This window comes from Cygnus olor, chromosome Z (genome assembly GCF_009769625.2).
Source record: "Cygnus olor isolate bCygOlo1 chromosome Z, bCygOlo1.pri.v2, whole genome shotgun sequence".
NCBI lineage: Eukaryota > Metazoa > Chordata > Aves > Anseriformes > Anatidae > Cygnus > Cygnus olor.
This window is the reverse complement of record NC_049198.1, coordinates 65,843,686-65,869,742: the sequence shown is the minus strand read 5'-3', so window position 1 is coordinate 65,869,742 and position 26,057 is coordinate 65,843,686. Positions and strand designations below refer to the sequence as shown.

The 26,057-nt window shown below is 44.7% G+C and overlaps 2 protein-coding genes across 6 annotated transcripts in view; one reads left to right on the top strand and one right to left on the bottom strand.

The window, feature by feature from the left end:
- The first annotated feature begins 355 nt into the window (after window positions 1-355).
- Window positions 356-9,387, top strand: XPA (XPA, DNA damage recognition and repair factor). Of its 5 annotated transcripts, none has more exons than XR_005815095.1 (8): window positions 356-640; window positions 982-1,537; window positions 2,859-2,990; window positions 3,251-3,389; window positions 5,064-5,169; window positions 6,796-6,961; window positions 7,630-7,782; window positions 9,162-9,258. XR_005815095.1 is itself a non-coding variant. In XM_040540321.1 (8 exons), exons 3-8 carry the CDS (start codon window positions 2,937-2,939, stop codon window positions 9,308-9,310), a joined length of 732 nt encoding a protein of 243 aa, XP_040396255.1. In that variant the 5' UTR covers window positions 515-640; window positions 982-1,085; window positions 2,859-2,936; the 3' UTR covers window positions 9,311-9,387. The 5 variants fall into 5 exon arrangements, 4 of the variants coding, with proteins under 4 accessions (XP_040396255.1, XP_040396253.1, XP_040396254.1 ...); XM_040540321.1 differs by having other exon boundaries at window positions 515-640; window positions 982-1,085; window positions 7,665-7,782; window positions 9,162-9,387; XM_040540319.1 differs by lacking the exon at window positions 3,251-3,389 and adding an exon at window positions 2,074-2,341 and having other exon boundaries at window positions 517-640; window positions 982-1,085; window positions 7,665-7,782; window positions 9,162-9,387.
- Window positions 9,388-10,681: 1,294 nt separating this feature from the next.
- NCBP1 (nuclear cap binding protein subunit 1) overlaps window positions 10,682-26,057 on the bottom strand; it is a 31,774-nt gene continuing 16,398 nt past the window's right edge. The window contains exons 14-23 of the mRNA XM_040540317.1: window positions 25,692-25,766; window positions 23,932-24,035; window positions 22,962-23,084; window positions 21,577-21,679; window positions 20,130-20,223; window positions 17,547-17,650; window positions 17,146-17,260; window positions 14,518-14,649; window positions 13,991-14,104; window positions 10,682-13,100 (exon numbers count right to left, since the gene is read on the bottom strand). Of these exons, the coding sequence (XP_040396251.1) occupies window positions 12,987-13,100; window positions 13,991-14,104; window positions 14,518-14,649; window positions 17,146-17,260; window positions 17,547-17,650; window positions 20,130-20,223; window positions 21,577-21,679; window positions 22,962-23,084; window positions 23,932-24,035; window positions 25,692-25,766 (1,078 nt within the window). The 3' untranslated portion in view covers window positions 10,682-12,986. The remainder of the gene's footprint in view (window positions 13,101-13,990; window positions 14,105-14,517; window positions 14,650-17,145; window positions 17,261-17,546; window positions 17,651-20,129; window positions 20,224-21,576; window positions 21,680-22,961; window positions 23,085-23,931; window positions 24,036-25,691; window positions 25,767-26,057) is intronic.

Sequence of the window (26,057 nt, the reverse complement as noted above, 5' to 3'; positions counted from 1 at the left end):
CCAAGCAAACAGTTCAATTTCCAAGACACCTAGTAAACACCTGGCTTCAAACTACTTTTATGTCAATTGCTTGTAATGTGTTTGTCAGTATCTTTGTACATCTGTCTCTAGCAAAGTCCAAAGGAGAGAGCAAGGAGGCTGGAGGAGTGTATGCTCGTGCCACACCATTTCTTAGGCTGTTTCCTGCAGGCCAGGATTGTGACTTGTACTTTCACCTGTTAAATACCTCCTGTTCTAGACCCATCTGTGTGGCTGTGAGGCGCATCTGGACATGTGCATTGCGGCACTTCTCCAACTTTGTACGGAACCCGAAAGGCAATCTTGGTGGGAGCGGAGGGTGGATCACGGCTCGGTTATAAATCTTTAAGGGGAAGGTTCCCGGATCTGTGATCTGTGACAAGGCAAGTATTTCAATCGACGGGAGAAACTACCTGCCACTCACGCGAACATCTGAGCCGCTTAAAATGTCTTCGTCTGCGTTTAAATATAAATATATATATTATTTCCCAGAAGCAGGACGTTCTTTTCACAACGTTTGCAGCACACTCTGCTGGCTGATGTCGAAAGTAAAACCAAGCCCACGTGACGGGCTAGAAAGCACCGAGTATTTTTTGACACAGCAGAGGCACAGTCTATGCAGGTAATTATCGTGGAGAGCTAGGGCCGGCACGGAGGGGCGGTGGGGGGGGGCAGCGGGGAAGGGCTGGCGGGCGGATTTGGGTCGGTTTGGAGGGGCAGAAACCCCTCGGGGGTTGGGGAGGAAGGTCTGCTGCTGTGCTGTAAGGTCATAGCGACTCGGTCCGGAGCCAGGGAGCAAAGATCTGTGCTGATGTCTTCATTTCCGTCTCCTCAAGGACAGGGCAGGCACCGTGCAGCCGCCGGGGCCGCTGGCTGCTGGCTATTAAGCTGGCATTATACGAAAGTGGCTTACGGCCACATTTGCATGACAAAGCCATTTACGGGTATCTCATCAATAACCAGGGCTGCGGGCTCCGTCCATTCTCCTTTTCCTTTCGCTTGTGGGCCACGCACAGCCACGGGAAGCCAGCGGCCGGCTTTTTGCCGAAAAAAAGGAAAAAAATGAGGTACCGATTCCCGTGACCGTTGTAGGTCACCCGGGCTGCCGGCGGCCGCGGTAATAAAGTATCTTTTTTTTTTTTTTCTTTTGAGGAGAGAAAGTGTGAGGGGGGGATATCAGGACAGAAAGCGTGGGGTTTTTTGTTATTTTTTTTTTTAGAAAAAGTGTGGTGGGGTGGTGGTTCTAGGAACGTGGTGGGGGAGAAAAATGGAGCGTGGTGGGGGTTTTGGGGGGAGAAAAATGGCTTTTTTTTTACGAGACAACGTGGGGGCTTTCGGGTTCCTTTCTTATTTTAAGGAAAGAAAAGGCCCGGTGTGTGTGGGGAGGGGGTGGGCTGAGGCCTGGCGGCGCCGGGGGCCTCCCGCCCCGTCACGGCCGGGCCGGGGCAGCACCGCCCTCCATCTTGGGAGCGGGGCGAGGCCCGTGTGGTGCTCTGAGGACAAAAGGGTCATTAGCTGGGTACGGCTCTTATTTAATTCTTTATTTATTTTATTTATTTTATTATTTATTTAAAAAAAGAAAAAACAACAAAAAAAAAGCCGTATTGCTCAAGCCCGGCCGGGGGGAGGGGGGGGGGGGGAGGGGAGGGGTGGCGTGAGGTGTATGTTGGGGGGGGGGGGGTTGGTGCAGAAAGCGCTCGAAAAGGCGCGCGCGGGGAAATCGCAGGGTCATGCGCTCCCCTCCCCCACCTCCCGCTTCCCGCCTCGCCTCTCCCCCTCCCCTCCCCTCCCCCCCCCCCAACGGAGCCCCCCTCGGGCCGGGCCCCCCCCGCCCGGCGCCACGCAGGCCGCAGCCCCCGCCCCGGGAGGCCCCCCCTCCCCTCTCCATCCCCTCCCCTCCCCCTCCCTTTCCCGTCACCCCCCGCGCGGCGGCGGGACGGAGAGGGGGGGAGGGGGAGGGGGCGCCCGCGTGGGCGGGGCCGCGCGCCGCGCGCCTGCGCAAGGAGGGGGGGCCTCGCCCCTCCGGTCCCCTCCCCCGCCTCCCTCTGTGCGCAGGCGCAGTGCGGCGGCGGCTCGGCGAGGGGAAGGGCGAGCCCGCCGCTGACGGAGCGGGGGGAGCTCCGCGCCCAGCACAGCCCGGCCGATCCCCGCACCGCCATGGCGGGCGAGGCCCCCGCGGGGGCTCGGCAGGCTCGGGGCGCGGCGGCCGGCGAGGAGCGGCCGCCCCTCTCGGCGGCGGCGCTGGCCAAGATGGAGCGGAACCGGCAGCGGGCGCTGGCACTGCGGCAGGCGCGGCTGGCGGCACGGCCCTACCCTGCCGCAGGTCGGACGGAGGAGAGAGCGGGCGGGCGGGGACCCGGCCTCTACGGGGCGGGATCGGGGGGCTGAGGGGGCTCCGGGGACCGGGGGGGGGGGGCCGGGAGGTGAGGAAGGGAGAGGGGGGCCGTGAGGTGAGGCGAGGGGGGGCTGTGAGGTGGAGGGGGGGGGGGGGCGTGAGGTGGGGGGGGGGGCCGCCAACCGTTGGGCGCGAGGCGGCGGGGGCGGTGGGGGGGGGGGGGGACGGACGGGGGAGCAGCGCGCGCGCGGCCGTTAGTGGGGGGGGGGAGCGGCGGCGCGCGCGCCTCTCCCCCCCTCCCCCCTCCGCCACCATGCGTGTGGGGGGGGAGGGGGGGCCCTTAGCGCGCGCGCGCTCTCGCCGCGGGCCCCCCGCCTCGCGCCGCGGGGGGAGGGCGCGCGCCCGCGCTCGCCCCCTGGCGGCGACGGTGCCGGCGGCGGCGCGGGTCCGTCCCCGGTGCGCGGGCGCGTAACGCGGCGCCTCCCTCCCCGTTTGTCTTCCGCAGGCGGCGTGCGGGTGCGGGCCCCCGCCAAGGTCGTGGACACGGGAGGGGGCTTCTTCCTGGAGGAGGAGGAGGAGGAGGATGAGAAGGAGGAGGAAGAGCACGGCGGCGCCGCCAGGATCGTGCGTCCGCCCGGTAATGGCTGGAGGGAGCGGCGCAGGAAAGAGGTGGCCGGGGCGCCGGGAGGAGGAGGCGGCGCCGCGTGCGTGGAGCTGGCGGGGGCGGGCAGGAAGGCGCGGGGGCGACACTGAGCCGGGTCGGGCTGAGCGAGCAGGGCGGGTTCGGCAGCTTTTTTTTTTTCCCCGTTTTTTTTTTTTTCCCTCCATTTCCCACCCTCTTCCCCCCACCCCCTCCCCCCCTCCCCTTTTCTTCCCCAACGCGTCTCGCTGGATTAGCGCGATTTCTGGCGCGTCTGCATCCATCGGTATTCGAGCGGGTCGCGAGCGAGACGCGATGAAAAAGGAAGAATTTTAAGCCGCGGAAGTGGGACGCCGCGTGTGCCCTTGGGCTTAGCGGCTTTTTTCCTAACCCCCGGTAAACGGTATTTCTATTAATTCTTTCGGGATTTCGGGTTTGTAAGACCTATATAAGCCTAAATTCGCGCGGTTTCGTCGGTTTGGGGGAATTTCGAGGTTTTTGATAGCCTTTATGCCACGATCTGGGCGCTGCTGCAGTGTCAGCTTTTATCATTATAAAACGTTGACGCCAAGTTGCTGATCGTTCGGTGGAGGATTTCGACATATTGCCTCGTGATATTCTCTCTCCAAAAAGCAAATGGAGAAGTAGGAATCCCAAAATAGGTCCACTTTCTTTTCTGGGAATGTCTTTGTCTTGCTTTGTTCTGCTCTGAATCAACTGCAGGGCCGTTGGTGCAGTGTATCTCTTTGTTAGAAATCACCACCGGATTTCGTTAAGAGTATAAACGGCTAGCAGCCTTTACTGCTTTTGAGAGGCTTATGCTTTTCTTTTTTCTTTTTTTAAAAAAGTAGATCTGGGATGCCTTTGCACTGGAGTCGTTCTTGCTGTATAATTCATAACGTCATTGTCCTAATAAAATGCCTTTATGTTCGGGAGTACTGCTTTAAATTACGAAACGTGATGTAAGAGCATGGCTATGCGAAGTACTGAACCGCCCCGCTGTCGCTAGCGAGACTGAATTGGGATAAAATGTCGGCTTTGCTAGATTCAATCTGCTATAAATGCAAACACTATTAAAAATGTATGATGTTGCATGTCAAGAATTAATTTTCTGTTTCAGGTATTTTTAATGCTCTTCACCGCTACCGCACATCGGCTTGCAAAACTGTATAAAAACACTAATTTTCTGCTAGGATTTTGATGTTACTGTTTAAACGAGCGTTCCTTCTAGCTGCGGTTACCTGAATCAGTGTTTCTGGGTGTCACATGGAACATTAAGCAGATGGCGATGACGCTGGCGGTGATCTACCCGGCGAGGATGCGGCCAGGAGTGATGGCCGGCACTGGGATGAGCCTGGGCTTGGAGCAGTGCTGAGAGGGCTTGGGGAGAGGATTGTAGTGGAGCTCCATCCCCATTCCACTCCTAGCAGCTCTCTGGCCATCCACCTCCATTTCTGCCAGCTGGAATGCGCAAGAGCCTTGCCAACTGCCCCAGGCCTCCGTTGAGCTCTTTTTGGGAGAGGCAGGTGTGGCCGAGCTAGGAAGAAAACTGGAGCAGAGCTGAGTTGGATTGTAATGCCAGTGCGGCTCCTGTACCGCTTCCTGCTCAAGCCACCTTCCCCTGCCGACACCCCCTTCTCTGATTTCTCCCGTTCCTGCCCGCATGTCTCGTGCATATCAGGACGTGCTTTGAGGGCCGGAAGGGAGGAAGCGGTAGGAGGGGATATAAAGCACCTCATGGGGAAATGTGGGGGAATTTTCTTTCTCTCTTAGCAATTGTTAAGTCGAAACAAATGTGTGCTCTTGAATGTTGAAATCCGATACTAGATACGCTGAACCTTCCAGCAAAAACCAGAAGCATATCGGCAAAGATGGGACTGCATGATAATGGTTCTGAATTTTTATTGTATCTTTCTGGAAAATTTTAACAGAGGAATGAAATGAGCCTGTAATGAATAGCATAAAACCAAATGTAAATTTTAGTAAAGTTGCTTTGTGATACCAATTCCATATGTTTGTGTTTAACGTGGTGGTAGTTCCTTTAAAAAAAAAAATCTTTCTTTCCATTAGCACCTGTGCTAGAGTTTGACTATCTCATCTGTGGAGACTGTGGCAAAGAATTCATGGATTCCTACCTTATGCAGCACTTTGATTGGGCAACTTGTGATAATTGCAGGTATTACAGATAATCAGGAGAGGGAAGCTTTATTTTATGTAAAGATTGCTAGCTATAATTCAGTTAATTAGCCTTTAATTAAAAGGCTGTCAGCAGAGAGGTTTCTCAGTAACTTTAGACTTACTGAAAAAGTAAGAGGAAGTTGACTGATGTCCTTTGTATTTCCCATTATGAAAGTGCAAAATGGCAGCGTCACCTCATGAGCCTGTGTTCGGATGCAGGACCTCAGCAGACGTTCGTGTAATGTTCTAGAAACACAATGTCTGGGAGTGGCTAGTGAGTCTGTCAGCATGCAAATTCATGCCTGGTGGAGGACACTGTTTAAATAACTAACTCGGCTACATAACGCAGTGTCTGCTTTATAACATGGGGCAGGTATTGGGAGAGAATTCGCTGTCACAGTGAATCAACTTCGGTAACCAGAAGTTAGCGCTTTGGTGAGCAGAGGTGGGCCTGGAACATGGCAGCCGGAGAGCAGAGCCCCCGCGGGAGGCTCGCAGGGTGTGCAGGAAGGCAGCCTGGGGCGGGAGGCGGCCCCCCGGCTCTCTCTTTGGACGGGGGGCATGCTCAGAAAGCCGCCGGGATCACCGGGGCAGTGAAACAAAGTGAGGCAGCCGACCCCCCTGAGCGTCGGAACAAATGGGTGAATGGATGGGGGAGGAAAAAAGATGGCTGCTAGTTCGTTCGGAGAGCTTCCCAGGTAACCACGTGGAGTGGCAGAGTGCCTGCGTAAGCCACAGGCAGCTCATCGTCTTCAGGGACAAAGTGCTGCCTCTTCGGGGATGGAAAAAGGCACGGGAGGAGAGGGCCTGGGGACTTGAAGGCGGTTACCCTTTGGACTAGTAGCTCTCGGAGCCGAATGTTTAAGGAGTCGGTGGTGCAATAGCCTTTACTATGAACTTTGAGATTTGGTAAAGCTGTATTTACAGCAGTACTTCCTTGATGACGGTTGCTAGCACTTCCTGCTTGGCAAACTGTTCCAGATGAAGCAGTTTAAGTTGTCCTTAAGTCAGGATTTTGTAAATTTTTTTCCATTAATTGGTGAATGCCGCTGCGTTTAGACAGTTTTTCATCTGTCTGGTTGAAACTGCAGCATTTTAAGGTCTTTATTTTACTGTTTCTCTATGCTTGCTGAATTGCATTTAGAAACGAGTTCTGTGTGCTAATCTCTTTCTGGGATCTAGCAGCATATGGAGTGTGTATATTCTGTCTCAGGTGATCCGACCTGTCTCACATTACACATTCTTTTTCTCTTGACCAATGTGTCAGGCTTGTACTTTTGTCCTCTGAGTTACATCTGGGTTAGGTGAACAGCCTGAAGCTACTCATAATCTCTTAAGTTTCAGTTATTCCTAGTGTAAGAAAATAAAAAACATAAAAGCCCTTCTAGAGAAACAAAGTAACAGCTTATATTCGCTCAAATTGGAGGGTTTTCTAACTTAATTCCAGTAAACCTGTACTGGAGTTTAGCTAGATTGTTAGAATTCAAAATTAATTGCATACATTAAAAATTGAGAGGATGAAGGCTGTTGGTATTTCAGGAATGCTTGGAGATGCAGTGGGGACTTAGAAACTGATAAGTAGTTTTCACGTGTAGCTTTTTCATGATTGTTTTACGTCTTCCAGAGATGCCGAAGATAAACATAAGCTTATAACAAGGACAGAAGCAAAAGAAGAGTATCTTCTTAAAGACTGTGACTTAGACAAGAGGGAACCAGTGCTCAGATTTATTGTGAAGAAAAACCCTCACAACCCTCGGTGGGGTGACATGAAACTTTATTTAAAACTGCAGGTATAGAAACTGTTGTAGTATTTCACTCTTTTTACCTTTGTACGACTTTGATGACCAAAATTTATCACTTCAGTTCTGATTGCTGAGTCATTTTGATAAAGCTAGGTATATTAAGTTAGGCTTCTGTAAATTTTCTTGATGGTCGAAGTAGAGAGGTATGGTCCAAATTCATGAAAATGTCCGTGTTTTAGGGCCTTTTAAAGACATTTATGGACCAAGATCTCAGTACCCCTGTTTGCACAAGTAGGGGTCATAAAAGTTAATGGCCTTCCAGTGCTGACCTGAAAGGCGTTGGGCAGCTGCTGCTGCCTGTGGCCCTTTGTGGCTCGCGGCCTCGGGTCTGCAGCTCTGCCCTGAGAGCGAGAGCAGCAAGTCGATTTTACAAGGCTGTAATTTCCCGTTCCCTCCTTTTCTCAGGAATGCTGCTGCTTTGCTTGAATATGCGCACATTCAGAGCTGGGTTTGACTTAAGTAAGTTAATCTAGCTGGTGCTAAAACAAATCTCCTGAGCTATCCGTTGGTGTGGAAGGAATGTTCACATTTGCAGTTCAAAGGCGAAGAGATAGGAGGCACAGACAGGATTCTTGGTGCTAGGCTTGACTTAGTTTGCATATGTATAGGGGGAAATTGTGCCTGTGAGTTAGAATAGTTTATTTTTATCGTTTCAGGGGAAAAAAGAAACACATTTATGTCCATCCTGTAGGTAATCAAGCGTTCTCTTGAAGTCTGGGGTAGTGAAGAATCATTGCAAGAAGCAAAGGAACTCCGCCGTGACAGCAGAGAGAAGATGAAACAGAAGAAGTTTGATAAGAAGGTTAAAGGTAAATGCTTAGACTTGCATAACGCTATACTTAAAGGAAGGTCCAATACTGTGCGAGTTTATTTCTGTATCTGATCAAAGTGGTTAGTTTTCAGTGTGACAAAATGGAGGCTTTTCATGACCTGTGAGTAAGCCTGGAGCAGTCCAGTCTGACCTCATGGCTAGCTAACTCTTCTGAGCAGAGGGTGGGACTAGAGATCTGAGGTCTCTCACGAACTGAATTACCCTCTTGTCCTGTGGAAATGCTGCAAGTGGCAGAAATATGTATAAGAGTTCATTATAGTGTTTTTAAAACTCTGGTATGACCTACAACGTGCCTGGGATTGTCTTTGTTACTCTTTCTGACTTGAAGAAAACACGGATTTTTTTGTCAGTGGGTTATAATTCAAAAATCATACATGTGCAGTGGGATAACTGTAAACGAGGGCAGAAAATGCCTTTTTCCCACTGTTTGCAATGTTCCAGCTCACATTTTTACTGGTTATCATCCTTATTTTTCCTAATAAATTAATATTTAGGAGAGCATTCAGTGGGTAGGTAAAACTACAAAAAAGGCTTTCGGCACAGACGCACCAGTCATTCTAAGAGCCTGCACGTCTGTTTCTTAGCAAGAGCTGAGGCTTGCCGTGGCATCAGCGCGGTGCTGCCTGCGTGGGGCTCACACTCGGAGCCAAAGGGCTTGAGCTGGCCGCGCTGGCTGTGTCTGGAGGAGGCGGCACACAGGGCTGAGCAAACGGGAGGGACTGCAGCAGACCGTGGCAGAGATGATGGAGTTCAGGGCAAGGACAGGCCTTAACATGACAGCGTTTGCAGCCTAAATGACTTGGCTGGAAATGTTACTACCCTCTGCTGTTTGGTATTCTTGCCACCCACTTGCAGCATCCAGAAAGTAGTATGTCAGGCTCGACCGCGGGGCGCTGACTTCACTGCAGCCGCTGGATAGGCAACTTGCTGCTGGGCGTAGAGCTGAGAGAATGCAGAGTCATTTAGGACGAATACAGTGACCTGAATGAGAAGTACTTTTCCTTAGTCACGTAAAACAACGAGGTGCTTCATGCTTTCCTCCTCATTCCAGCCAACCCTTCTCGATAGCTTTGAAGGGCAGCATCTATGAGGCAACACATGCTTACTCCAGGTGGAAGACCTGCTGGGAGATTTTGTCATTATAGTTCCTGTCCTTTAAAACCATGTGAACAAGGCGAAGTTGACTGCAAGGCAAATCAAAACTTGTTCTTGCAAACTAGTATTGCAAGAAGAAATTTATGGCAGACAGGCAGAAAGCCGATTGTCAAGGGTAGGCCTCAAAAGGTGGGTGGCTTGAGTTTTATTCACTAACGCTTCACGCTCTTAAAAAAGAAATCTTCTCAACTTTCTCATCAGAGCTCCGTCGTGCAGTGAGGAGCAGTTTGTGGAAGAGAGCAGCTAGCATCCATGAACATGAATATGGACCAGAAGAAAACATTGATGAAGACACTTACAAAAAGACATGTACTGTATGTGGCCACGAATTAACTTACGAGAAGATGTAATGTTATTTTTTTTAATTTAATTATCCTTTTAATTGCATTTTGTATTAAAGTCAAATAAATGCTAATTATGAGCAAACGGTGGACAAGTTTGGTGAAGAATGTTTCTTTGCAAGAAACTCTGTACAGAACAGTAAGGGTTGGCTTTCGGGATAGGTCTCGGGGTGGAAGATACACATTTGTAACAGTTCAAGAAATTGTTACCTTGTTGCTGAGAGATAAACTGGTATCCTTATACTTTACACACTGATGAAATTGAAGGAGGAAAACTTGCCCCTACTCCTGGTGGTTAGACGAAGTCTCGGTGGTTTTGTCCCAGCTGTTAGCTGTTTTCCAGTTACTAAGACTTGTCAGGGGCAGCAGGGCATGGGGTAACTAACCGTAAATGAAGGTAGGAAATGCCTTTCCCCACTGGTTACAGTATTCCCAGTTCGTGTCTTTACTGGTCATCATCCTTGGTTTTTCCTAACACTATCATGAAATAATATGGCTGACGAAGCACCTCTCCAGTGGTTAGCATGTCAGGAGGCAGGCTCTCCTTCCATGTGGATTTGGAGGCCTCCGATTGCAATGACGGTGGTTTCTGGGTGGGAAAGGAGCGTTCTCCAAGGAAAGCAGCCTGCTGTGAGGGGCTGTGACAGCTCAGCACCACATTTCGTAGTGAAAAGCCCTCTACTGCTGTTTCCTGAGCTTTGGCCCAGGGAGCACAAGATGGCTCCCGCAGTCTGTTTACCTCCATTTTGGAGGTGTGAGTAATTTCTGGCAACTCCCTCTCCTGCTGCTGAGCAAGGCCGGGAGCAGCATTCCATTGCAGCACTGACTGAACGTACCTGACTGCTCTCGGCGTGCGCAGGGGGACAGTTAGGTCCCAGTGCACCTTCCTCCATTTTTCAAGTTTTAACCGTTCCTCCTGCTACTGAGGAATGCGCACGGAAATGGCTGCAGTGAGGCAGCGATCTCCGGTCAGCCGTGCCCTTTGTCCACCATGTTTACACAGAGCAGGCCTCGGGGAGGCTTTTGAGGCTTTTTAGAGGCACCAGGCCCCCTGCGGCAGCGCAGCACCGAAACATGGCCGGGCAGGGGTGCGGGGAGCAGGGCTGCCAGTGCTAACAAACCGTCACTGTCTGGTGGCAAGGAGAGGGAAGGGTTCGGCGCCAGCCCTCTCCTGGCACCAGGCAGCACGCACGCACGCCACCCCTTGGCTGTGCGGACCGGGAACGCTTGTCAAGTCAGCCCACGGCACGCAATGTAAAGGCAGGCGTGGTACAGGGGAAACAAAATGGTCCGAACCCGACCGCACCCAGCGCAGCATAACCCCCTGATGGCTGCTTCGCTTCAGCGGCCCCCCACAAACAGCTAGGACAAACCCAGTAGCAACCTGCTTCACCTTCATTTATTTTCGTCTTTAATTGTGCATTTTTTCCAAGCACAACACATTTCTACAGCATCTTTACACTATCCGCCAACCCCCGTACTGCAGCAGTTCCAAGTTCCTGCAGTTAGCTGCTGGTATCGTTATTAGTTACAAGCATGTCATTCGTTCTCTTTCCTAGAGATCCAACCGGTTTCCCAGTCCAGTCCAGCCAGGTGTATGCCGCTGGACCTACAAGGAGTACAAGGCTTCCCATAGACTACAGAGATGTAATCAGCCCATGCGCACACTGGAAGTTAAGCAGTTGTGAAAGACATTGCTATTTGGTTTTAAATCATAGGATTACGCTGTCCATACGCAGGTATTTGCAACTGGATCCCCAGCACCATTATTTGTCGAGGCTCAGAGGAAGTTACAGGTTTGCAAGTTTTAACTGCATTATCACTTTTACAGAAATCACATTACAGTCAGTTAGATCCCCACCATTAGTTAATACCAGAACTCCTCATTGATCTGAGACAGTGGAAAAAAAAATCAATTAAGCCCTCTACAATGCTAAATGTTTCTTTAAAAAAAGGCTACTTGATTACTCGAGAACATTAACAGAAAGATCTGAAGCAGAAGTCTGTGCATGACTGACAAAACCCTTGCATAAAGCAAATTCTTAACACTTAACAGTATACTCTAAAAGAAGGGAGGGATCAGTCAAATCAGAGAGGGTAAGCAGACAAAGCAGAAGTAACAGATTTAATCTATGAGATATATCCAATTGCTACAGGCCACATAGAAGCTTAAGTCAACACTCGAAGTAGAAAATTTCATTTTTTTACCCTCCTTGCTTGATTAGGAGGTCAACTCATTAATGTTGGGATGAAATGCGTTACTAGGCATAACACTGAAAAAAAATTTGAACAGGAACAAAATTACCGAAAACTCATCACTTTTGAGCTTGAACTGAATAGCACTGGGTACAAAATTCTTTAAACATTCACCAGCAAAATAAAGAGACCATAAACAGCTTGGAAGTACGCTGCACAGTACAGACCTGAGCACCTAAGGCAGTGTCTTTGCCGTTCATCACTGCTTACCGTAACACAGACCGCTCTGATTTGGCATTTGTATAAGTAAAATCATTTGCATAACTCGAAACTAAGGCTACTCTATTTTCAGGTTGTGTTTCCCCAGTCTAAGTCTCCTGTAAGATACCAGTTTAGCGTTAAAACGCTTTCTGAAGACATGGGAGCCACATGCTGTTGCCACACTTTAAAGCAAGGAAAGGGCAGCAGATACAGCCACCACGAAGCGTTGTTACTAAGCCAGGTGAGGCGAGGGCACTTGGTTTATCTGCAGCCAGTACCAGAAGGACTTCTGGGATCCCTGCAGGTGCAGTCCAGCGCAAGCTCGGCAGCCCAGCTAGTTACAGGCTGGAATTAAGGAACAAGCTGGACACTGTCCTTCCCTCTCCGCTGGCATGTGGGGCTGGAGTCCCCTACACCTCACTGAGGTGTGCAGTACAGTAGTAGAAAATCCGTCCCACTCCAAGTGTTGCTGTCTCTATCTACCAGTGGAGACTACTGCCAGGAGCAGTTAATGATTCTTTGACCGTACTGCAAAAAGGATTGCATTTTTCAGAAGACATACACAAAGTTCCTCTACTGATTGTTTATAGCTACTGGAATAAGACACCAGACAATACATTTAAAAAAACATATTTCAACTGTATTACAACCATGTCCTTTCAAACTCTGAAAATCTAGCTGGCTTGGTAATAAATCCATATGCTCTATACTACTTTGAAAGCTTAACTCAGTGTTTCACATGCCCAAAATTAAGACACTTTTCCTGTGCCATTCTAGAGAACTTACCACACTGTTCACTGAGAAAGTGCATTCCCCTTCACACTCACAAAACACTACAAATTGTTTCACATTTTTGCAATTCCTTTGATTTAAGGGCCAGGCAGAGGTAACAAATTCTATAGTAGTTTTTGCCTGGTTTTCCTTTTTATATAAACAAAGGGGGGGGAAACAGAAATACTATCATGAAGTCAAGAGTCAAACCAAATTAAAAGACAGATTAAAAGAATTTATATTTTACTTTATGTCAATCCCCTATGAATCGTATCTAGTAAGGCTTATGATGCTTACACAGTTTGCTGTAGGTTAGAGTACTGTACTGTTTTATGTAGGAGCACATGAAAGCCAGTTTTAGTCAAAAAGTTTTTCATCCCCATGTTTCGCATTAAAAAAAAATTAATTCACTAAAGTCCTGCAGACAAGACTCTGCCACTCTGCCCACGAATACTCCTCAGGCCTGCAGAGCACAGAACTGCTGAAACACAGCCAGTATGTGGTGGTCCAGTTCAGCTGTAAACAGGAGGTTCTCTAGGGTCACCATGTACTGCTGGATTATCTGGTGATGCTGGCAGATAAAAAAAAAAAAAGTTTTATTTTCATTTATCTTTATATAAGAACAGGAAGAGAAGTCAATACATTTAAGAATCACAGGTCAAGTATTTTCATCAAAATTGCTGAGCGCATCTCATTTCTATGACACATTAGCCACTGACAAGAAAGGCATGATGCAGAACCACACCACCGACTGCAAGAAGAAAGCACACACTGATAGCCTGTTTCAAGGAGCACCGCACTCCCTGTGGCTTTCCACTCCTGAACACTGAATTGTGTGCAGTATGCCATGTCCAGAGGCAACTGCGGAGATATCTTAATGGACTCAAGGTATTTTGCTGTGCTCTGAAGTCACATCTATGAGCAGGGAAGGGTTCAGCCCATGGGAGAATTACACTGCCACACCCTTGCAGTCACCCATCTTTCAATATATCTCCTGCTCACATTGGTACAATTTTTCTATTACTGTAGCTTTCATCCATTCGTCCGTGCTTGTTACCTGATTTAATACAGAGTCAAGAATTTCTGTCCGAATTCCTGATATATTTATGCATCTTAGTAAATGGAATTTTGCAGTATTTTCATCCACTTATTTAAGAGACTCCTATTTTAGTATTCTTGTTTGCTCAGAGTTTTGCTCTTACTATAAACAGTTAAAAGGAGCTCAGCTAATTTCATAGTCACAGCTCGGAATCTACTTTGCAAGCTCCAGTCCCTCCACGAGCCTGTAGCAGAGAAGCGGCCAGAACCAGAAAGTTATGACCAAGCCCTGCACTAGCCTTCAGAGAAGATGTCGTGCTGCCACCTACTGCTCTAATGGTGTGCTCAGTTCTCCAGCCACAAAAGCTTTTCAATCCAGCGTGTGCCCGCCCACACCCTTCCAAACCGAGAAATGAAACTTACTTGTAGGAAGATCTGCTGCAACCTCTCTATACAGCTCTTGTACCAAGGTGTAAATACATCGATTCCACCGGTCTCACAGCGCACCAAGTGCTCAGTTAACAACATAATGAAACGCTTCAAGAGAGGAAAAAAAATACTTATTTAATCTCATCAAATGAAAGCAGGTTCCTAACTTCAACTAAGGGTATCTTGGGGACAGAAACTTTGAACAGCAACATGACAATAATTATTTTGCTTGGCAGATGCTGAATTAGTACACAAACAAAAACAAGTTACCTTCTGGTTGGTCAGGAAACTATATACCAGCAGAATTCTGTCGATGTGCACTTGAAACTAAACAGATTCTGCTCAGCAGCAGTCTTTGCTGTGGGATGATCTGGATTGACTCTAACCCACATTAAGCCCATCAACCCCTTTTCCTACACCCTCATCCCAACCATATGTATAAGATACAAGTGACACCAAAAGCGTATAAATTCAGGAACCTTAAAAGCCTGCAAGTGGGATGAGACCTTGCCCGTCATTACCTGGAATATAACAAGGAAGAGATTCTTCTGCTCACTCTGAGCTGACTCAACTTTCTCCTGCAAACGCTCTATCTGCTCTTCTAGAGGTCCATCTTCCCGATCACTGCTTCGGTCATCGTCGTCACTGTCTCGCTGTAAGTGACAACAACACACTAACTAGCAACCTGGCTACCTGTGGATACTGTTAATGCCCTCTGGTTTTACCTGCGAAAAGGTCTACGGAGAAACTGAAGAGCAGCACCTGAAGCTGCTTTTTAGCTTGGCAAGAACTGCATTTTTTTTTAGGATATTTACTTTGAGTATAATACAGAAAACCCATTTGGAAGAAAAAACACCAGTGTGGAAAAGGCCTGAAAAAAAAATTGAAGTATCAGAGCAGCCAGAGAAAGCTTAAAGATTTACTAAGCTCTTACATACTGGAGAAACAATAGAAGGTAATATGCCTGCTGACTTTATCATTACCAGATAATGAAGAGCTTTAAAAAAAAAAAAAAAGCATAGATGTTTTAAATTGTGGCCACTGCTACAGGGCAGGCAATTCATCCAGTGAACAGTTCTGAAATCTCAGGACTGCAAAAAAATAAAGTGCCTTTGTGCTAGAGGTCAGATGAATCTGGCTGCTTAACGCACAAGGAAAACCAGCCATTTTAGCCCATGGTGCTACAGTGGGACCTCCCCTTATTCATGACCAAATGAGACTACAGCTCTGAGACTACAAAGGGACAGGGTGGAAACCAGACTAGTAACATGCAATTTTCTCATTGCCTGAAGCTAAACCAAACCAAACCAACCACCCCCACCCCCAAAGAAAAACAAACAGGAAAAAAATACCCCACAAAATACCCACAAGTACATGGTATCAGACTACGATCTCAGATAACAAAGTTTTACACAAGACTAAATGGGATACAGGAGGATGGAGAGAACCAAATGGATTAGGATACATTCAGACATAGATACTGCTTCACACAGCATTGTTTTCATGTAAAAAATGCCCGTACAATTAACAGCTAAAAACTTAAAATATTTGTAAAAGGAACACGAGCAACTTGTGACAAATGTAGGGACATCTTAACTCACCTACTGCATAACAACTGAAATTCACAATCAGAAGACACTGATAGGTTTAAATCAGTGTAAAAAAAAAAAAAAAAAAGGCTTTCCAGATCAGATGAGAACCCGAGGACTTCATTTTATTCTTTCTATAGGAACTTACTTTTTCCCCCATCTACAGAGGTTTCTTGAACTTAAAATGGTGAAAGATCAATGGGACCTAAGAGGAGGCTTGGACTCATTCCATAATAAGGCAATCCACTTCATGCTGGGGACATCAAAATTTGATGGTTTCCTTCCTCTAAAAGGAATGGTCATGCAGCAGAGCACCAATCTGCAGGACTACTCACTGTTGCATACAAATGCTTCTTCCTGGCACAATACTCATTTAAAGTATTCAGTAATAAAGAGCTGCAGCATTAGACAAGTACAGAAACAAAAACACTGATGTATTTGTTTCAAGATGCCAGAGAAGCTCTTTGTCTCACAGTAAGATCAATGATTGCATCCAAGTCTTCAATAATTACCGGCATTTATTAACTGCTGATCAATGTACATTAAGGATGCAAACAACTATGACAGCTGCTGCTTGGAGTGAACAGAAAAAGATGAAGAGGCTGCAATAAACTTGCACAGGCTAACTGTGAGATGTTGGTGAAATCTTCACAGGTACTCCTGGAAATGAACTACTTGTGCAGGTTTCTTCAAAAACCACAAGCAGCCTCTGTGCCACACGGCAAATTCTGACTTTGGCCGAAGTTTTGGAACTAGCTAGGGGTTTTGTGCAAGTACTCACACTCACAGACTATGTATTAACTAGGAAATTCTTTCTTACTCTCTGCAACTCTCAACATGTCTATAAATTGACTTCATTCTGTCACAGCCTAGTATTACAGTCAGCCAAGGGTCCTGTCCTCGGCAGCTGCCACAGAAGACACGCTCTCACCCCGTCTTACTGTCCTACTTGGGACAAGAGAACACAACAGCAGCTTGTTCATCAGTTTCTTGCATACAGTAACTCAGATCATGCAAAAAGGTATTCAGAAAAATAACCCGGAAGAAGGAAATGACAGGTGCCAGTGTCAGAATCCAGCAGCATCCATCAGAAGAACAGTAACAGCCAACTTTTCAATAGCAAATAGCTGTTTCCGTGCACTTCTGCATGGAAGCCACGAGAGTACTCTTTAACAGAACTTACTGTAAATATGTAAATAGTTTGTAACTGTTCTCAGTGTTACCTAATAAGGTAATTGGAATCCAGATAAGAAGGGAAATGGAAGACATGCTCATATTGGAAGAGAAACTTGTGAGAGAAAGCTTGGACAGAGTAAACACACGTGAATTCCGCTGAAGATTTTACTGAATTCTTAGGTAATTGCAAACTTCAGAAATGTGGATCGAGAACACACATTCAGTTTTTAATGTTTTAAGTGCTACAAATGACCACGTCCGCATACATGCTTCCTGATAAGCATATTTATCCTGTCCTTCCCCAAAAGCAATTATGCATCAGTCTGGCTGCATGCAGGTCTGTATAACTTAGCCTGAAATAATTAAAAATTACAAATTACTCACTCTTTTGTGCTGTCTGGCCAATCTTGCCTTAGTCTCCTCCAGTTCCTTATGAATCTTCAGAACATGCTTATTCATCTTACGAATTGTGGAATGTAAGATTTCCCAGATATAAAACCTACGTACACAACAGAGTAACAATCTTTGCCTAAGAACATTTTCCAGTGCTCTTCCACTTTGATATGTTTAGAGACTACTTGCAAAATGACATGCTAGCAACATTCTTGCCTGGTCATATAAACACACAATGCTAACTCAGAAAGAAAGACACTGAAGTAGGTATTTTGTAGAAGGAACAAGATTAATTGTACCATTCGCTTACACTACTCAGTTTTCATAGATGTACTGGCCACTCAAAATAGTAATTCAGAGAAAAATAACAACCTAAGACAAGTTTGTGTTACCTAGTAAAATCATGTGCAAGCTCCGAGGAGAAGATCCAGTTTGCTACTGCAGCACAGTCAACAATTTGTGTCCGAATCATCTTGTCCACAAGCACAGCAATCATCTATATTTTGTGAAAGACAAGACAGTCATTTCTATCAAAATAAGAAAAGGTCTTGTGGCAACATTCAGCCTACGCAAAGTAGTCCAGCCTCAGAGGTGGTTTGATGCAACTCAATATTAGTGGTATTACTGGGTAATTTCAAATACTTGAAAAAGCTACTGCTGTCTAGAGATGACATCTGGTTAGTCTAGCCTAAAGCTACTTACATTAGAGGATCTGTATCAACTGCATAAAGCAAGCATTCTCATTTTGTTTAATAACCTTTTTTCTCCTTGTGAAAGTATCACATCATTCTTCATTAAGTTACGTACTTCCATACAAAAGCAAAAAATACAAGCATCAGAGTTGGAAGTGGAGCATCATGGACACAACTCCAAGTATTGTCATCAAAGTACTAAAACCACAGCATATATAACAGTTTTATCACCATAAAGAACAACTGTTGGCCTACTCTTCTCGAACTGCAATAGTTTTCAAATGTGCTCTTTTCAAATAAGCTCTTCCCTACAGGAACTATTCATATTAGGACAGAGCCAGTGCTCTGTAGTCAATGAAAGTGTTTGCCTGCTACAGGCAGTGTCACGATTCCAGAAGCTTTGCAAGTAATCTAGTAGGCAACTGCAGAGAAGAGTTACAGACCAAAGCAGTTAGAAGCTGTTCAAAAAAAGAAAAAAAGGCTTATCTTAGTTATTCATGTGCTTGAATACCACAACATCTGAGAAACACAGCCTGCAATGTATTTATCCTCACAACCAGCCATTGTCACATAAGGAAGTGTAACAAAGCTCCTTTTAAGGAAGGAAAATTAAAATAACTGGATGAATCATACAGAAGACTCAGGACTCAACTTTCAAGTCCCAGGATAGCATCCTGTGCTCTATTTGTCTTCCTGTAATGCCAAGACGAATCTCTGATTACTTAGCCTGATCTTCCAAGAAACACAGGCTTAGAATTTGGGGAAAAGATTTCATCTCAGTGTTGAAGTTTCTCTTTATGAAGTCACCAACACGACCTTTCTAAATTGGTCCAGGGACTACTGACTCCTGCTGCTAAATCGCTATCTGCAACAGAGATCACTCATTACTATTATATGCCTCAGAAATACTACTGATAGTCTGAACCAAATCAAAAGATGTTCCCATTTATATGGGAGTAAGGTGAGCTGCATGAAAACAGACTGTACAGAGTCTATGTGCCAGAGGTTGTGGACTCACAAAGTGCTTAGCAAGAAGCAAAAAACTGAACTGCGATACATGCAGGAGAGGAAATTTAGGCTCCATGATCGAGGCCTTCATAAGTTGTTTTAAAGCAATCTTAACATAGCCATTAAGTATGGGTTTGAAACCTCCATCTCTGTTTGGTCCTACTGCAGTACAAAGGGATGAAGAGGATATGGATATTAGATTGCAGTAACATAATTTCTTCTGATCCAGTTAAAGGACAGTAGTAAGAAGTAGGTCAGATTGTAATCATCACATTTTCAAGGTCAGTATTTTGCGTAGGAAGTTTAATATATAAAAAAAAGCTATTTTTTTTTTTTTTAACTGTACTTAAAAGATACCTATACAAGATCTTACTTCTCTGTTAGGCACTAAATTTTTACCCTTAGAAGCCCTAGAGGACAGACCACAGGTCCAGTAGTAGATGCAGGAATTATCCATTGGTCTCAGTGGAATTGCTTTGGAAAGTCTGGACTGTGCAGCTGTGAAATATGGTCCACTTTCAAACATAGTTATGTGTAACACAAACACATCAGTATGGAATACATGAAATAATTAATGCAGGCAAATTCAGCATGAGTTCCTTATTGATTTCTATTTATAGAAGAATGACAGCTGAGGGAGAAAACAACTGCTGTGAGGAAACTGAACGGCTTAAACAAGTGAGGTATTTTTCACAGGTCTTCCAGGGTGTTATTTCCTCTGGCTCAAGATTGAATGTAATCATGGTACTGTCAGACTGATCTGTTCCGAACAGTTATTGACTGCAGCTCTACTCACTTTGCACATGCACAACAGTGACTCCAACATGATCTTTGTGGAATAACTGCATGGCTTTCACTACCAAGTGAAAAAAAGCTCTAAAATCAGGTTCTCATATCCAGAAATTTTGCCTGCTTTTGTTATGAGATCTACATCGTATTTTCAAGTCCACACATCAACACCAGTTTCCAATTTTGAGCAGAAACAAGTTTTTAGCAAAAGTTACTCTCTTATTTGACAAAAAACAGCATGAAGGTGAGTCAGAATGACAGCCTTTGCTCTCATGTCATTTACTGAGGAATAAATGGCTTCACAGTATATACTCCACCTCCAACCTTCTTTTTAGGCACTACTAACAACAGTAAACACAATTTGAACTTTCCTTCAAATAAGACAATAGTCAAGAATCTTTTAAAGGATATAAAGCAAACTGTACTGCTTTTTATTTAATATGACCTCTGTGAGTCAAAACTCACAACGCTATTGCAACGTCTTACCTGTGGGTGATTCTTCCAAACCTCATATACAACCCTCAGAACATGGAGTTTTCCCTCATCACTTTCAGCAAGTGTTTTAAAGACTTCGTGAAACCTTTTAACAGATACAGAACAGTCAGTGGAGGGGTTGGGATCAGGTCAAAAGAGCATGAGATATGAGGCAGGTGGTTTAGACTGCCCAAAAGGAGAATTCTGGGACTATCTGCAGCAATTCTTGAACAATTAATCTGCAGAAAATAGAATCACTCTGAGCCAAAAAAATCTACAGTCCTAAAAGCAGCTTGAATCTTGGTGGTGAACCTTCTCCCTGATGGCGGACTACATTTCTCATACTCTTAGAAGCAGGAGGCCCTTTCATGCTTGGTGTACTTAGCTACACAGCTGAAGCAAAATTTGCTTGCCTTTTTGAGCCTTAGACCTTCTTGATATGTGTTTCCATAACTTTAGACACTTAACCAATCTGCCTCTTTTTGACAGAAGTGCAGCTAAAGCCTGAATTTTAGCATAGTTATGCTCAATGCTACACAGCGTTCACAAATCGGCTTATTGTAATGTAACTATAAAGCACTAAGTAGACCTTTTTGATCTCATGTCTGCCACTGCTGGTCTGCAGCAGGGAAAATATTATGGCTCTGCATATTTACATCAGCCTGCCTCTTGAACTACTGATTGCAGGTTACTACCAACAGTTTCTTGTAAACATGGCCTTTACAGAGCTTCCAAAAGCAGGTTTTTGTATTACCTTTTTGTATTTTTACTGGCAAACATAAAAATAATCCATTAAGATGTATCTAACTACCTTTCCTGAATCATGGCCATTTAAGAACATTTGAAGATTACACAGTACTAAAAATGAGTTATTTTATCTCATTTTGCTGAAAAAAAAAAGGTAAACTCTCTTTAACAGTTAAATAATTTCTTTAAGGGATGCTCTCCAAAATACTCCGGAATTGATCTTATTTTGTTTTCGTACATAAAGAAGTTTGTAGCAAGCTGCTTTGAAATTTCATGTTTTCTTTTTTTTTTCTTCAGACTTTACTGTTCATTAGTCATACTCATAGTAAAGATAACGTGATGGCAGTTACCCAGTCATTCAAACATAAGGAGACATCCCTTTTTCCTCGTACGCTCACCAAATGAGTAATTCTAAAATGGATTTAGGTTCCAAACCTGTCTCACTCATCTGATGTACATCACACAGCTGTGATATACATCATACAGCTCCATCAACGTGATATACACCTTTGTTAACTCCATTCACATATGTAAGCTAGCATTTACGCTACCATTCCTTTGGCAAGCAGCGTCATTAGTTCTCTGAATCCTATTGCATTGTGAAGCACCCAGAAAATGGCTGAAGCTTGCAGATCAGTTTCCTTGTCTGTCATTTCACTGTCAGAATTAAACAGTTCTGTCAGCCCCAAAAGAACATACATATTACACTTACTTTGCCAGGGCACTGAAGGAGTGGCTGAAAGACTTTGCAGCTAGATGGAGCAGAGTCTGAACAAAGACTTCTATTTTCAGAGGGTTGAAGGTAAATCCTTCATCTGCAAGTTATTTGAAGTTTGAACTGTAAGTACCTCGAGCAGTGCATGTAAACTACACATAAAACTGAAGCAGTAACTTATGGTTTAACTCACTTCACAAAAAAAGTTTTGGCAAGAGGGTTGTGCAAGGCTGAGCAGGGAGCTGGTAAAGATTTTCCAAGTACTTATTTTACCAAATATTATACATATTGCAGATATTCACACTCCCATTTTGTCACGGGGAAAACATGCAGGGTGAATTCCAGGCCAGTGAAGAAGGTATCAGAGACACAGCCCTACTACAAGCATGTAACAGCAGCCATGGACAGCAGCAGAGAAGGACAGCCAAGGAGGTCTGCAACAAGCTGAAGGCCTGGCAGACCATAAGGACAGTGGATGAGCACAGGTGAAGCTAAGGATGATTAGGGTAGGATGGCTATTTCTAATATGGGAGAAGAGTCAAGCAAGTGTGCACAGAGAACACGGGTACTAGAGGTGAACGGTGCTAAATCCCCTCCTGTAGATCTACAGATGAAGACAAGTGGGACAGAGAATGCTGATTACTGGATGACGCCTAAACCACATCAGGAGACTTGATAGCGGATCTCAGGACAAAAAACAGATTACTGGTGCTCTCTGCTTGCATGGTAGGGCAACTGCTTTTACTATGGAAATATACTATATACTATGAAACTGCCCCATTGCACAGATCACTTCTCTTGTCTTCTTAGAAGACAAATTCTCTATCTTGTACTCATTCTTGCCCCCTAAAATGGGTGGGCTTTAGCAATCAATACTGTCTGAGGCTGCAAAGCTCAGCAGAACTTGCGTGGAGTCCCATTGCGAGTTTCTATTGTAGGAGGAAGAGAACCACCTTCTGTGCAAGAGTAACACCAGCATGCGGCTGTCTTGTCTGCCATGAGACTGCACTGAGAGGAGGGGAGCTTTTAGACAAGGGCAAAAGCACTGAATTGCCAGGGTAAGGCAAATAGCATGAACTGTACTACGAAGGCAAGGGAAATGTTAAATTCCTTCATGATGCCTCTGACAATAATTCCAAGAAAACCCATCTCAAGCACTGGGTTACCTCTGTTAAGAAAAAGAGGTTTGCTTCTGCATATAAACACATTTACAACAAACCTTAACAATGGTGCATTATTTCCATTCACTAATACATTAAAGCCAAATGTAAGAAGGAAGAAGCAAACAGTTCAGTTAACCAGCACACACACAGCTCTGAAGGAATGTAAATCAGTGCATACAGAAGTAATTAGAGCCTTGCAAAGCCTAACAGATATCTTACCATCATCATCATCCTGGTTTGGATTAGGCACATCTTTTAAAATGCTGAAGATTTCATCATTACTGGCCTTGTTTTTAATTGCAATTGTTAAACAGAGTGCCACAGTATATCCAGGAAGAGACCCTAAACAAAGAGGTCAAAACAATCAGTAGGCAATTGAATATTTTTTATCATCAGTTTGCCTCTCAGAGAAGCAAGTACACTTCCCAGATACACCTAAAACTAGCAGTTTTTGATACTGTCCACACCACTATTCCATAAAACTGCTCAGCAGGTTTCCTAGTCTTCATGTGACATTCAAAACATTTGGTACAATCTTTAGAGCTGAGGTCAACAAATTACTCTCCCTTTCTGAAGATAGATTTCAGCTTCCTCCAGTTTCCTAAAGATACAATACTGCCTTGTTTTTCCTCACTCCATCTTTGATGGCGAAACCTTTATGTTTAGGATTGTCTATTAATTTTTTTATTATTGGTTGTATTAATGGTTGTAAAAAGTCTCTACGTCAATCTTCACATTATTTGCTGCATCTGTGTGCTTCATTAAACCCACTTTACTGGTAGAATGCTCTACTGTTTTATGAAGGTAAAAAAATATAAGCCCATATTATCATTTCACATGCTCACTTCTGCATAGGATTCTGTCTGAACAGGGAAAATAGATGAACTTTCCAATTTCAGTCCTCTGGTGAACAATGCAATACTGTACAATACCACAACCACCTCAGCAAATGTAATTTAATGTATCTGGATTTTCTTTTCTTTTACGAAGTAACAAAGATTATAATACAGAGATCCAGACTTTGTATTAATCACTCATATGGAACATATTTGCCCATATAAAAATCACTTATATTTATTTCACCTGCATTTTTCTTTTATAAAGACAGCCGATATGCTCAATCTAGTGTGCTCCCTTGCTCTGAAACACTTGAACTCGACCACTCAGTAACCCACCACATAATACTTACTATTGCTTTCATCTCCGTATTTGTAAATGCACACTGGATTTGCAGGACTGAGGACAGAAAAGCTTGCAGGAACGATGTCTATTATTCGCTGATGGTAGGAGAGTCTGGAAATAAGTTTCACAGAGCAGAATGAAAATGGGTGTATATCCTGGTTTCAGCTAGGATGGAGTTAATTTTCCTCCTAGTAGCTGGCAGGGTGCTATGTTTTGGATTAGGAGGAGAAGAGCGCTGATAACACACTGATGTTTTAATTGTTGTAGAGCAGTGCTTACACCAAGCCAAGGACTTTTCAGCCTCTCTCTGTCCTGCTAGCGAGCAGGCTAGGGGTGCAGCAGGAGCTGGGAGGGGACAGACCCAGGACAGCTGACCCAAACTGGCCGAAGGGGTATTCCATACCATCTGACGTCATGCTGAACAATATATAGGGGTGGCTAGCCGGGGTGGAGGGGCGGGGGCCGGCTGCTCGGGGATAGGCTGGGCATCGGTCAGCGGGTGGTGAGCAATTGCATTGTGCATCACTTGTTTCGTACACTTTATTATCAGTAGTACTATTATCATTATTATTATTATTTTCCTGTCCTAATAAACTGTCTCTATCTCAACCCACAGGCTTCACTTTCCCGTTTCTCTCCCCCATCCCAGAGAGGGAGGGGGGAGGGTGAGCAAATGGCTGTGTGGTGCTCAGCTGCCGGCTGGGTTAAACCACAACAGTATAACATCAGGGCCAACACTAAAGTCACTGATATACAATGTTTTTCTGGTATTTACGTTTCACAGATGTTTCTTCAATACAATGGTAGCTTCTGCTTGTTAGTAAAAGTAACTTGCTAGAAGATGCTTTCTATTCAAATACCTTGATACTGAGAGTATCATCTTCACTATTTAGCTTGTGAAAAGATTTAGAAGCTGCTTGGTAGGATGTTTTACGCAAAAGCCTAAAATGCTTTCTAGAAAACTAGTAAGACATTGATAATCCAAGCAGAAAAAATATTGAACGTCTTCACGTCTACAAATCTCTTGATTTTACTTTCCAACTTATTTCATTACTATAAAGGCTTAAATTTCACTACCAGTTTTCAGTGAAATGGAAGAATGTAACAGAAAAAAATGCATTGATTTCGTAGTACAATACTTTCACACTTTCTATACCGAATTCACTCTAAAATGGATTAATGTTTCCATGTGGGATGCTGAACAACATAGGCTTTTTGAACATTTTGCTCTTTCTCCCTTCTATATCCTTCTCTCTGTAGAATCCTAAGTCTAGTCCTGATTGTGTATTCTTATTGTTGGGCTTTGGAGACATTTGTGTGTGGGTTATTACTATTATTATTTTTAAATACAAGCAACATCATAGAGACTCAGAAGAATCAAGACCACATTCTTAGTTTTTAGAATAACTAACGATCAGTTCCCTCCATCTCTGTGAATGCCAAGTACTTTCCAGAAATACTGGCTGAACTGTTTCTTTCCATGCCTACGGTGAAGCACATCCTTTTGTAAACAGAGGTGGGCATACCTAGAGATAGCTAGTTCACTACCATTTGCTCCACCTGTTTCTCCCTCTCTCCGCTAGAATTAGTGTTCTAAGTGTCCTACAATATGTAGACAAGAATAAAATAGTAGACTCATCTCTTAGATGAAACTGAATTTTAAGAACAGACGTGTAAGGTAATAGTCAAGTTAAAAGGAATCTGACAATATCCAGAAGAAAAGATCAAACTTTGTCTAAAACGCAACTATCTAAAGGTGTTACTTACCGCATGCATTTTTCCAAAACCTCTCTCACAAATTTGGGTTTGGGCTTTTCAAGGTCCTGAGTAAGACAATCTGACCTATCAAAGGACAGAATGCAATAGTTTTTAGTGAAAGAATTTCTGATTTAGTCTCTTTTTCGCTTAGTCTAATACGTGTAAAACAATCATGGTCTAAGCATAGCTGGACTGCTTAACACTTTCTGTTTTACAGTGTAGGCATTTTTAAGACAATGAGGTGGTTTATCAGTATTTCCTTATTATCAGCAATCTTGAAAGCTTGTCTTTTGTGTACTATATTTTTAAGTAGCTCTCTTTTCCCCACCAGACCAAAAATAACTTGTGCTGATGGTTAGCCTGCTTTCTCTTTCC